Source organism: Ascaphus truei, chromosome 2 (genome assembly GCF_040206685.1).
Source record: "Ascaphus truei isolate aAscTru1 chromosome 2, aAscTru1.hap1, whole genome shotgun sequence".
Lineage (NCBI taxonomy): Eukaryota > Metazoa > Chordata > Amphibia > Anura > Ascaphidae > Ascaphus > Ascaphus truei.
Window position 1 is genome coordinate 181,917,102 of NC_134484.1, and position 12,542 is coordinate 181,929,643.

The 12,542-nt window shown below is 39.9% G+C and overlaps 1 protein-coding gene across 3 annotated transcripts; it reads right to left on the bottom strand.

Annotated features, from left to right (window-relative positions):
• Positions 1–358: 358 nt before the first annotated feature.
• RBM24 (RNA binding motif protein 24) lies at positions 359–10,109 on the bottom strand. Of its 3 annotated transcripts, none has more exons than XM_075585645.1 (4): positions 9,467–10,109; positions 7,334–7,457; positions 6,661–6,715; positions 359–2,543 (listed from the first exon to the last, which is right to left on the bottom strand). In XM_075585645.1, exons 1-4 carry the CDS (start codon positions 9,632–9,634, stop codon positions 2,207–2,209), a joined length of 684 nt encoding a protein of 227 aa, XP_075441760.1. In that variant the 5' UTR covers positions 9,635–10,109; the 3' UTR covers positions 359–2,206. The 3 variants fall into 3 exon arrangements, with proteins under 3 accessions (XP_075441760.1, XP_075441761.1, XP_075441759.1); XM_075585646.1 differs by lacking the exon at positions 9,467–10,109 and adding an exon at positions 8,467–8,677; XM_075585644.1 differs by lacking the exon at positions 9,467–10,109 and adding an exon at positions 7,790–7,954.
• Positions 10,110–12,542: the final 2,433 nt, after the last annotated feature.

Here is a 12,542-nt window from a genome sequence, read left to right on the forward strand (position 1 = left end):
ACCCCTCAGTCATGCTCAGAAGGCTAATTGAGTGTGTCTGGGGAAAGTGGAGTGTCTCAGGAGAAGACTTTGGGGTGGGGCGGTGTAAGGGAGTGCACATTTTTTTTTTAAGACAGCCTTTATCCACACCCAGGCAGATGGGTTTAATATGTTGCATTATATTACAGGAAAGTGCCCCAAGGCACGAAGACTGGGATATCATACTGTAGTTTACACTTGGACAGACATACCAGTATCTTTATTCATAAACTAAATGCTACAGGAAAGTGGAGTAGCTCCTATTTCTTTCCAAAAACAACTTCTGTATTAATATTTCAGCATACATATAGATTTGTATATCCATCAACAAAATACAATGCAAGAATAAGATTTTTATTATATTTAATACAAGTGAAAAGAATAGATCTTAAATGTTATAAAGCAATATATATATTGAATAAATAATATGCATGGAGATTCATGTCTACAATAACATAACACTGGCTAGTATTCTGAATACTTAAAAATAAATCCAGTGACATTTAGACAATGTCCATAAAAATGCTGTCTTTTCTTCCCTTGTATGAAATTGTTCAAGTATAAAAACCCATTACAGTGTAAAATATTCAACTTTAAGGTCAAGAATAAAAATCACATGTATTGCAGTTTTACAAGTCATTGTATAAAGCAGCACTTTTCTAATAAAAGGAAAAATATAAGTTACCCTACATACAAATGAAATGTATAGTATACTGCTTAAAGAGGTCTTCATTAGAGAGAGAAAAAAAAAAAGGCATGAATCTACTAGCTTCATGTAAAATCCTAAATATTAAAGTTAGGGGTATCGTTATACAGTGCACATACAGAATTTAAATAAATCCAAGTCAACATTTTAGTTGAATAGATTAATATTTAATTTACTACATCTAAACTTACTTAAATAATTTATACCATGAGATGAATACATCATTTTACAGTGTCGCATCCAAAGTTCCCTTCTTTAGAGCGCAGTGTAGTAAAACTTTCAAAATAAATATTTTTTTCTTTCTGTTCAGTCAATAACATTGCAGTTAAGGCACAGTATGAATTATAATTAACCCTTGAAGAACTAAAACGTAAAGTTCTACTGCATACATAATAAATACTTAACTTTTTTTTTTAAATACTTTGAAAGATACTAAAAAAAAAGAAAAAAAAAAAAAAAAAAAAGAAAATAATATTAAGGAAGAATCTGTGCTCTGTCACAAAAAAGTAGTAACTTTTCCCCCCTACAGTCAAGAAAGAAGGGACCTGCTGTTCATGGCTTTCGAGCATTAAAACAGTTCTTGAAGGGTTAAACTCAGCGAGATTCTTCCTGCCGTTATTCACGAGCTATGAATAGGTGTAATAAAATAGAAGGCTGCTGTAGCACGGGGCTGATCCCATGTCAGAATCAGAATAGCTGACACCAGCAGTTAAAGTTTCCCAAAAGTGAAACAGGATGGGGAGAGGGATTAGAAATGTGACAAGCTCATCAAACAAGCACAAGTGATGCTGTTCTTTCTAGAACTGTCTGTGTTATGGATTGTCTGTACAGCTGTTGCACCCGTTAATTCCACATCACTTGCTCCATTAGTTGCACTCATCTACAGGACAGATGAGAAAATAACTTTGGTGCCTGTCCATCACGTGACCCACAGTCCATGTGCCTCCAACTGTTCGATGCCCATTCTGAGATTAGGAACAAGTATCTCAATACAGATTTCAATAGGCCACACGGTGAGAAGACATGATAATATGGGCGTTAAAGGCTTCACTTTGTACAGGATACATATTGCTGATTTATTTTTCCCTGGTTTAAATGTTTTGTAAAAGAAGAGAAGAGAAAAACAAAAAAAGTTTTTTTTCCCCCCCCAACTAGTAAAAGGCAGTTTCCCTGATGTAAAAAAATAGGTTTGTACATAGTTTATCAATTGACATATTTTCAAGATAGTAAACTGTATCAGTTTCTCCTTGATAAATGCCTGAAACGCACCCTCTAACATGATTTGGATGCATATTGCATAGAGATACTGGAATAATGTTATTTTTGCTCTCCAAAAACATAGCTTTTTTTCTTTCTTAAATCTTTCCTTAAAGTTGTTTAGCCTTATTTGACATTGTCTCATCTACTGAAACTGGAAGGCTGAAAACAAAAAAGGGCAAAGAAAAATATATGCATCTATAAACTTCTTCAGAAGTCTAATTGCTATTGCATGCGGTCAGCCTGCAGCTGCTGTGGCTGGTACTGGCCAAAGGCTGCAGCTGCAGCAGCAGCTGTCCCTGGTACTGCAGCAGTGAGTGGCTGCTGGACTGCGTAACCATAACCTGCAGTGGTGAGGTATCCTGTTGCAGCTGGGGAGGCTGCATATGGGTACTGATCATAGGCGGCAGCAGAGGCGGCGGCAGCAGCATACTGTGCATAGGCAGCACTGGTGTAGTCAATGTATGGGCTGGTGGATGCAGCAGCAGCAGCTTGTTGGACATGTGGAATTACAACTCCTGGCTGCACAAAAGCATGTGGATAAACATAATGTGCAGGAATTCTGTAGAAGGAAAGAACACAGTTAAAAAAAAAATATATATATATATATTTTTTTGTTTAGCATACATTCAAAGATAAACCAGAACTCAATTTAGTGGTTATTATGTGCATAGGGTTGCCACAATAGCAAGATTTCTAAGAGTCTAAACATTAAGAACATACTATGATTATTTGATTTGTGGGCAAGGAGGGAGGAGGGAAAGCTTAATAAAATAACAGCACCAAAATAAAATGAACACTACAAAGAACATTTAAATGAAATGTTTGCAAGGTAATAAATTACCTCAGGGAAAGTTTGTTGTTTTAGAGGATGTCATGTCAAATTGACTTGTCAACCCGTTACCAGTTATTGATCATTAACACTAACAAATACAATTAGTGAACCACTTGCTTGATAAGACTGGAAATATTTACCTACATATCGTGGCAACCCTAATAAAAATGACTCGGCAGACTCAGCACACATTAATCTCTGCAACCTTAGTCACCCTAAAATAAAAAATGTAAAATGCAGGCGACAAAATAATTTAAGTCTTAAAGTGGTGGAAGGCACGGCAGAGTCACACATTCAAAACAATAGTGCAGAAAACTTTTACAAGGCTGTTGTGTTGAAGCTTTTCAGATGCTATGCCACTCCATGGCATTAGGTATCAAGTACGTGTGCATCACACTGTTACAAGGACAAAAAGGTCACACGGTTTTATATACCCATCAGCTAAACTTCCCGTTTCAAATCAGCTGGTTTACTTCTCAGCCAAAACAAGTAAAGGAGCATTTGTAAGAGGGATTTAAAGAGACCTAGAGTTGAAGAGGAAAAAAAAAAATATACAGTACATATACTCAGTAGTTCTGTGCATAGTATCTGGTGTAATATAAAGCATAGATGCACTACTTCTGCGATTTGAAAGCCTGCAATATCAACTATCATACTACATACTCCTCAATAGCTCACACCTCCATTTGCTCACTTAAAAAAAAAAAAAAAAAAAAATAAGTTAAACAAGGCAGCTGCCGACAGCCATGTTATTATCCCAAAATGATCACGTTTACCAAGTACATTATAAAAATCAAAGCCATGTCGTTCATTTTTTCATAAACAATTTAGGTCCCTATTATTTAAATGCTGTTAGCTACAAAATGTACATGTGACACTGTATTTCAGAGTATTGGCAACACTGAATTCAAGTTTAGATTCTTCAGCATGGCTTTGGGGAAATAACTACACTGTGCGCATGATATTTCAATGAAGCTTGCTGTAATGCCAGAGGACACAGGCAGACATACAGTACAAGGGATGTTCTGCCATACAGTATTCCAACTAAAAACAGTTAAGATTGAAAGATATGCCTGCATGTTCCATGTTAAATTCCAGTAGCCAAGAAACAAACCACTCAGCATCAAGTGGCAGATTACACAACTATCCTTTCAGGAATTACAAGCCTTTTACTTTGTGATCCCTTAACAGGCTTCTCCCAACTGCAGTTCCACTCTTGGTGATTGACAGGGTAAGCTGCAATTGAGCTATTTTTGACCTGACACACGAGAAGGAGCTAGGAGTGTAACATGTCTTTATATGGCCAAAGTGAACATTGATCTGTCATGAAGGCCAAGTATGTAACCAAGATAAAATATCATCAGTGTTCTAAATAAAAGCTGTTTGCTCAACAAAATATATAAAACATAAAAACCTTTATCTTTTCATACTGAAAACTACTTGGATTAAGAAGTCACCCTGATCACAAACCCAACCATTTTGTCATTACAGCTGCAGAACCACTAGATTGGTAACAATACAATTGCTTTTCACAAAGAAGCCCTTTAAGAATGTATATTTAGTCAAAGTACTTCAAATTATTTTCTAAAGAATCAACTTAAAACCTAGCTGGTCATATTCTATAATCAAATCTATTTGCCCAATCTTTAAAAACAAATGATTCTCAACTTTCTCCTCAACACCAGCTTTTAGGATCAAATCATTGACTTACCAAGAACACATTTGCCCTTATATGTGATTATCTGGGTATCCCTCAAAGATGGTGTGGCTGGAGTGTCCCCAACACAGGGTTGAGAAACACTGCTGAAGAATTATGCAATAAATTAAACATTTTTGCATCCCATAACCAAGAAACGGTGAAGTTCAACATAACATTTATTAGACACCAAAATAAAGTTACAATAAACTCACATAGCACAAGACTGGACTGATACCAAACACATTAAGTAGTGTCGCTTATATTTAGAAGCCAAATAACCCCAATTGCTCAGAAAAGTAATGAGACTGGATATTTGAGGCATGAGTGGAAAACATCCAAGAACAAATGTGTTTGCTACCAAATAGACATGTCCCCAGAAAAACGATGAGACTGAGCATTTAACAACTTAAGGCTAAACCTTGTGCATATGTCATAAAAAAGGGACAACTTTTTGGTTCATCAGTGTAATCACTTATGGGCAATATAGACAATGCTAAAGACCATTCATTTTCTTAGACTAAAGATTTAGTGGTGTGAGAAGATGTGTCTGAAAGAAAATAAATAATGCTTCCCTATAAAACAAGTGTTAGATTTGTTTTGTTTATTCATGAAATTAATATAATGTAGTCAATTAGCAGACTTCATATTAACTCCTTCTGCAGCTATCAGAACATTGCTTTGCAGCGAGTTGCTGGTTCCATCAGCAGAAGAGAGTTTGTGGGGCATGTGATGTTAGCAGTTATGATTTCTTTCTGATATATGGGTTGGGGAAGGACAGAGAAGTGAAGTCAACTGCTTGGGGGGAGAAAAAAAAATAAAAAAAAAAGAAATTAGGAAGCCCAAATGAACACATGGTTAATATAAAGAACCAAACCGAAAAAAGGAAAATTATATATGGCATGCAAGCTGAATGGTATGTAAAACAATGTCACACAAAATGTTTCAATCACAACAAAATATGGTTAAAAGAAGTCACAAGCTATGGCCTGAAAGCAATAACCAAAAAAAAAAGGCCCTTTGCTCCCCATGGCAAAGTCAACACTCCTCAAATAAAAACACAACAAAAAGTCAAGGCTCCCCACCCAACCCTCACACCCCAACACAAGGTTCACTATTGCCGTTTACCAACCAAACAAAAAAGCACACAGTTTAGCTATAAAAACCACTTCATTACTGTAATATAAAACGCACACAAAGATCTAGGGACTAGAAATATATACATGTAAAAAATAAAATCCAACAACATACTGTACATGCATCTTTAATCACCATTTTAGCTTGTTTGTTTCTGAGTCTACTGGTTACACACTTTAATTCCAAACAGAACTATTCCATCTCTTATCATCAAATCCTTCTGATCAGTTATCTTAACTGTAAACGACCCCTGTCAGATTAGAAAGAGATAGATAACATTGAGTCAAGCTAGAAATGGTTGGAGTGCTTGATGGTCCACCAACAGTCCTTCCAAAGATGCTTTTAGGAAAAACACAGAAACTTCTGTATGTGCGCCTAAAACATTGAACGATTCTTTAGTTTTTCTTCCACACTAAGATTTTTCTTAGAAACCATATATTGTATTATGGGCATTTGTACCATTTCCTGTCATGGAATGGTAGTCCAATAGCATTTATGTTTAAAGTGGATTAAAGAAAGAAGGGGGGGGGGGGAGTTAGTATGAGTAAAGTGTAACAAATGCAAAGGACTGGACAGCATACATGGCAAGTGCTTCAGGGAAGGGACTTCTATGTTACCTTCACAGTATGTGTCCAATGAAGTCATCTGGGTTATTATTCTTATGTTTATACTGTGAAGTACTATGTACATGGTAGGTGCTGTCAAGAATACAACACAATGCATATAATTAGGCTTACAACATCTAAATTGGCATTTTTAACTAGAGTAAGGGACGTTTCAGATTCAACACATCTACTTGCCAAAGAACATCACCTGTTAAATCAAAAATGAATTAGAAATTAAACGCAATATTGTAGATAATTCACAGATTGAACGTACTGTAGATGCGTGGGTTCTATTATCAAAAGTGATGCTGTATTTTAACCTTTAATATCCACACTCCAAAATGACCATGTCCTAGGAATGTAAAGATGAATTCAGTCTGTCCTGATTGAGGTTGGTGAGACTTACCCAAAAGGCCTTTGTATAAGTGCTGGATGAATCTGCTGAACGCCAAATGCAAAACCTAGTAACAAAATAAGGGCATTGGATAAGTATATTGGTACTAATAAACAAAATTTAAAAAAAATCTCTTCTATATCAGGATATTAACAGGTTTAACTGTAGCATTAGCACAACTTAATATCTGGACTTTGGGAAGTCTTCTGCAGCTTTAAAAAGGAACGGCTAACTTTTACAGCTCAATAAAGGGCCGAATAACCAAAATGTTCTTGAAACTTATTTAGAACATATACTTTAGAAACCCAAATGCATTAGGCTGTGGCCCCGCTGGTGCTGACCGCGATCATGCATGAGAGCGGTGACGTCACCAGCTCTCCAAGCTGGAGCGCCGGGTGTTCTCACTATTTCGGAAGCGCGCGCGGTGGGGGAGCAATTGAGCGCGCTCGAAAGTAAAAATTGTTTGTTTATCCAAACGCCAAGCGTGGGTGAGTGTCTGTGCACGAGCGTGGATGTGACGATCCACATTGACTAAGGTAAGAATGCAAAGCGCGCTCAGTGCCAGCAGGGACCCAGCCTTAAGGTCGCACATTTGGAAATGCACTAAAAGCTCATTTGTGGATTGCAGCTTTTCGTTTGAAATTTTTTACAAGACTAGCAGAGAGATTAGAAAACTGCACACTACCTGGCTGCATTATTCGCGGCTTTGCTCCCAGGTATGCCAGGTTCACATTGGCTTTTCTGCCATCAATAATTGGATTTGGATCTTTGCAAGCCCTTTCCGCAGAAGCTCTGTCAGCCATGGTGACCTGAAGAATGAAAGGTAGGCATTTATATACAGCAGCATTTAGCACAAAAACACCCCCATAAAGTAGAGCATACAAAGAAATAGCTTCACCCCATTTAATTTGTAACGGGTGCCAGTTTAGCAAATAACTCGTATATGAATAGCAACCTCATAGCAAGGTAATGAAAACATATGACAATCAAGGCAATTTCCAAAGGCTGAAGTGAATTATACATACACATTTGTAAAGTCCTGATCCTGAATAAAGCACAATGGCCAATATGCAATTTTTGTAAACATTTTCACAATCCTATTTTATTACCCATATACAGCACAAGTCAGTAGTAATCATACTTTTATTTTTGAGATGAGCAAAGACTTGTTTGTGTTGACCTTCTTAAAAACACGCAAGCGGCCTGCATTGGCTGTGGGGGAGAACTGCAAACTCATCCTGTCTGGACTTCCAGAAGATTGCACTTTGCCAAACTCAGTCATGCAGGGAAAATGACCTTTACAGCACACTGGCCGTTTCACATCTACCATCTAAAACTGTGCCCTCTGAATTCACTTGTGAAAATAAATTAGGCTTATTTTCTTTGGGATACAAAAACCTCCAGTGTCAATGTGACGAGTTATTCTGATATGAAGTACAGCAAATAAAAAAAAAACACTTGTAAGAAGACAGGTCTGCAAACCTGCCTTTCCACGTTGTCTTTTAGCATACAATGCAGCCAGGGATTCTGGGTAATGGCATACAAATTGCCACTCCGTGATATGACGTACAAATCACAATACTAATGTAAACAAACTTCTTTAATAAATTTAAAAAAATAAAAAAATATTTTAAAATCGGTAACTGGGACCTTTTATTTAAATGTAAGCGATTCCTGTACATGCTGCAGAAAAAATAAATGTATTAGGGCTGCTGATTGCCAGTAAATAAAAAGAAGACAAAGGATCAGCGTGCAGACATGGTTATTCAGATTCCCCTCTGCTCCCAAACTGATTACAGGAGAGCCCAAGACACCAACCTGTGGCTTCAATAGAGAGGATATGTAGGATTCTGGGAGGGTTTCATAAGGACAGGTGCTTCGCTGCTATTGTTGGCTACAACTACTGAAAGGTAGATGAGGGGGTGTGGTAGGCTGGCTGGGCTGCTTTCCATAGCCACAAGTTGTTTCTGTTTGACCTGGGGCTGTTCTCAGTACTGATCCACCTGCCGCCTCCACTGCCTGATCTAGTATCAGAGACCTGTGCCTATAACATGACTGGGCTGGTGTCCATGATAACCAACCAACAATAAACAACAACACATACAGCACACAGGTGTGGGTTTACTGTAATATTAACTAAACACAGACATGAGCTGATCCCACTTACACAGGATGTTCCCCAAGTTGGCGATAAACGCAGCATCTGCTGATCAGCTGATGGTAACCCAACTCCTTAAATGGGCTTCAGTTATGATCCCCAAGAAATAATTGGTTAAGTTATAGTGTTGACTACATACTGTAGGAGCTGCATATTACACAGGGCTAGTTATGTTGGAGTACAGAAATGAGATGTAGTACACCACCTCAAACAACAATTATAGATGTCTCTTTCTGCTCTCCATTTTAACTTAGTTAACTTTGTTTGTAGTTAGCAGTGTCAAGAATATTATATTTTGATATATTTGGGGCAATACTTGAGATATATATATATATATATATATATATATATATACATACACACATACACATACATACACACACACACACACACGATTAAGACAGAACTGGAACAAATATACATTTTTTGTTAGATATCAGGAAACAATGTTAAAATGTGGGTTGAATGGAAAAAGTTCCCAACTGATCAGATGTTGCTCCTGAAACTTTAAGGCTCCCCCCTTCCGAACTGACCTGTCATCAACAGAGCAGCCAGCACCCTGCACCAGGTGTGAGGCAGGGACACCAGTTTAAATCAACAGATACATGTCTCTGCTACCAACCCATGCACATCCAACACAACAGCAGCACTTCAACTTACAAAGCCATAGCCCCTTGATTTGCCGGTCTGCCTGTCCGTGATGACCACCGCCTCTTCTATGTCCCCAAACACCTCAAAGTACTTCCTGAGGCTGGAGTCTGTGGTGTGATAGGGTAGACCCCCTACGAAGATCTTGGTGTAGGTGGTGTCCTTCTGGGTGGTGTGCATCTTCTACCTCCTGGGGGGATCTCCCCTTCCCCAAATGCTGGCTCCCCCTGCACACACCTTCTCTCTCACTCTTAGGAAACGCTGCAAACGCAAAAACAAGAACAAAAATGCAAAAAAACAAAAACAAACAGCCACAGATAGGGGAGGAGTGAGGGATTAAATTAAAAAAAAACCTCTCCCGGATAAAGTGGCAATTCCCTTCCTTTGTAAAAGGTGAGAGAAGATCTTCCCAGTAGTTGGTTGCAAAGTCTCTTGTTTTGTTTCCTGGTTATTTATTCTTTTGGAGGAGGGGGTGGGGTTGTTTCTGAGGTAGATGTAGGGAAGGTTGGGAGAGGAGGCAGCAGAATGACCTGCACTCTTTGCTGCCGCTGCTGAGAGACGTGAAGGGGAAGGGTGGGGAGGCTAATCACAGCCCGCCGCCAGCACAAGGTATTTCCTGTCCTAATGCTGGATACTGACTGCTGCTCCTGCTCTCCCTGTTGCTTTTTACAAGAGCAGCCGGCCGGGCTGCGGGCTCCTCCCCCACTGGGGGTGGGCTGTCTCAGGCGGCCATTGGTTGTCCTCTGCACCTGCTGCACGTTGCCTGGGTGGACAGCTGCTCACAACAGCTGGATATCTGATTGCCTGCTCCCCCCCATCTCCCTTTGTCTGTGTCCTCTGTGGGCTCTCTGGTTACCCGCAGCGCGTGTGGCGAGTCCCCTGGGGCTGCTGCGTGTGTATGTACAGTACATACACATATATACATACACATACATACGTGCGTGTGCATATGTATGCATGTGTGTATATGTATGCATGCATGTGTGAGCAAGGCACAAATAAAACATTTTTATCGGTCTAAAAACGCGAATAAACGAGCACTTTCTTAAACAAGTAATTGTACTCTGCCTCAGTGCTGGAGAACTTAATCCTTTCAATAACTTTTTAGAGCCAGCATTTTTTTTTAATTCAGCCTTTTTGTTGTATTGTATGTCTTTATTTATATAGCGCCATTAATGTACATAGCGCTTCACAGTAGTAATACATGTGGTAATCAAATAAATAACAGATCATGGGAATAAGTGCTTTAGACATAAAAGTAACATTAAGGAAGAGGAGTCCCTGCCCCGAGGAGATTACAGTCTAATTGGTAGGTAGGTAGAACGTACAGAGACAGTAGGAGGGAGTTCTGGTAAGTGCGTCTGCAGGGGGCCAAGCTTTATGTATCATGTGTTCAGAATATCTACAGTGCTATTCATATGCTTCTTTAAGCAAGTGTGTCTTAAGGTGGGTCTTAAAGGTGGATAGAGTGGGTGCTAGTCGGGTACTGAGGGGAAGGGCATTCCAGAGGTGTGGGGCAGTCAGTGAAAAAGGTTTAAGGCGGGAGAGGGCTTTAGATACAAAGAGGGTAGAAAGAAGACATCCTTGAGAAGAACGCAAAAGTCTGGATGGTGCATAACGAGAAATTAGGGCTGAGATGTAAGGAGGGGCAGAAGAGTGTAAAGCTTTAAAAGTGAGGAGAAGAATGGAGTGTGAGATGCGGGATTTGATCGGAAGCCAGGAGAGGGATTTCATGAGGGGAGATTCTGGGACAGATCTAGGAAAGAGTAGAGTGATTCTGGCAGCAGCGTTTAGGATAGATAGTAGGGGAGACAGGTGAGAGGCAGGAAGGCCGGACAGCAGGAGTTTACAGTAATCAAGATGGGAGAGAATGAGGGCCTGAGTCAGAGTTTTAGCAGTCGAACAACAGAGGAAAGGGCGTATCTTTGTTATATTGCGGAGGAAAAAGCGACAGGTTTTAGATATGTTTTGAATGTGAGGGGCGAATGTGAGAGAGGAGTCGAGTGTGACCCCTAGGCAGCGTGCTTGGGCTACTGGGTGAATGATCGTAGTTCCAACAGTAATGTGGAAGGAGGTAGTAGGGCCAGGTTTGGGAGGAAGTACTAGGAGCTCTGTTTTAGCCATGTTGAGTTTAAGGCGGCGGAGGGCCATCCAGGATGATATAGCAGAGAGACATTCAGAAACTTTGGTTTGTACAGCAGGTGTAAGGTCGGGTGTTGAAAAGTAAATTTGTGTGCCGTCAGCATAGAGGTGATATTTAAACCCAAAAGATGTTATTAGGTCACCTAGAGAGAGTATGTACAGAGAAAAGAGAAGAGGTCTCAGGACAGAGCCCTGGGGTACCCCCACAGAGAGATCAATAGCGGAGGAGGAGGTGTTAGCAGAAGAGACACTGAAAGTACGATGGGAGAGGTAGGATGAGATCCAGGATAGAGCTTTGTTCCGAATACCAAGAGTATGGAGAATGTGAAGGAGAAGAGGGTGTCCACGGTGTCAAATGCTGCAGAGAGGTTGAGTAATATGAGCAGAGTATAATGACCTCTGTCTTTGGCAGCATGGAGGTCATCGGTTATTTTAGTGAGGGCTGTTTCCGTGGAGTGAGCAGTGTGGAAGCCAGATTGTAGAGGGCCTAGGAGAGAATATGTGTTGAGAAAATGGAGCAATCGAGAGAATACAAGACATTCAAGGAGTTTAGAGGCAAAAGGCAGGAGGGAGACAGGTCGATAGTTAGAAATACAGGTAGGGTCAAGCTTGCTGTTTTTGAGTAATGGTATGACTGTTGCATGTTTGAAGGAGGATGGAAAGGTTCCAGAGCAGAGGGAGGAGTTAAAAATGTGTGTGAGCATAGGGATTATAGTAGGAGCAAGAGGTTTTAGGAGATGGGAAGGAATGGGGTCAAGAGTACAAGTGGTAGAGGGAGAAGAGGCGATCAACAGCGACACATACTCCTCTGAGACAGTGGAAAAAGAGTCAAGGAAGGCAGGAGGAGAGTTAGGAAGAGGTGTAGGATGGGAGGAAGAAACAGAGGGGATGTTCTGACGTATGGATTCCACCTTTTCCTTAAAATAGTCAGCAAAGTCCTGAGCGG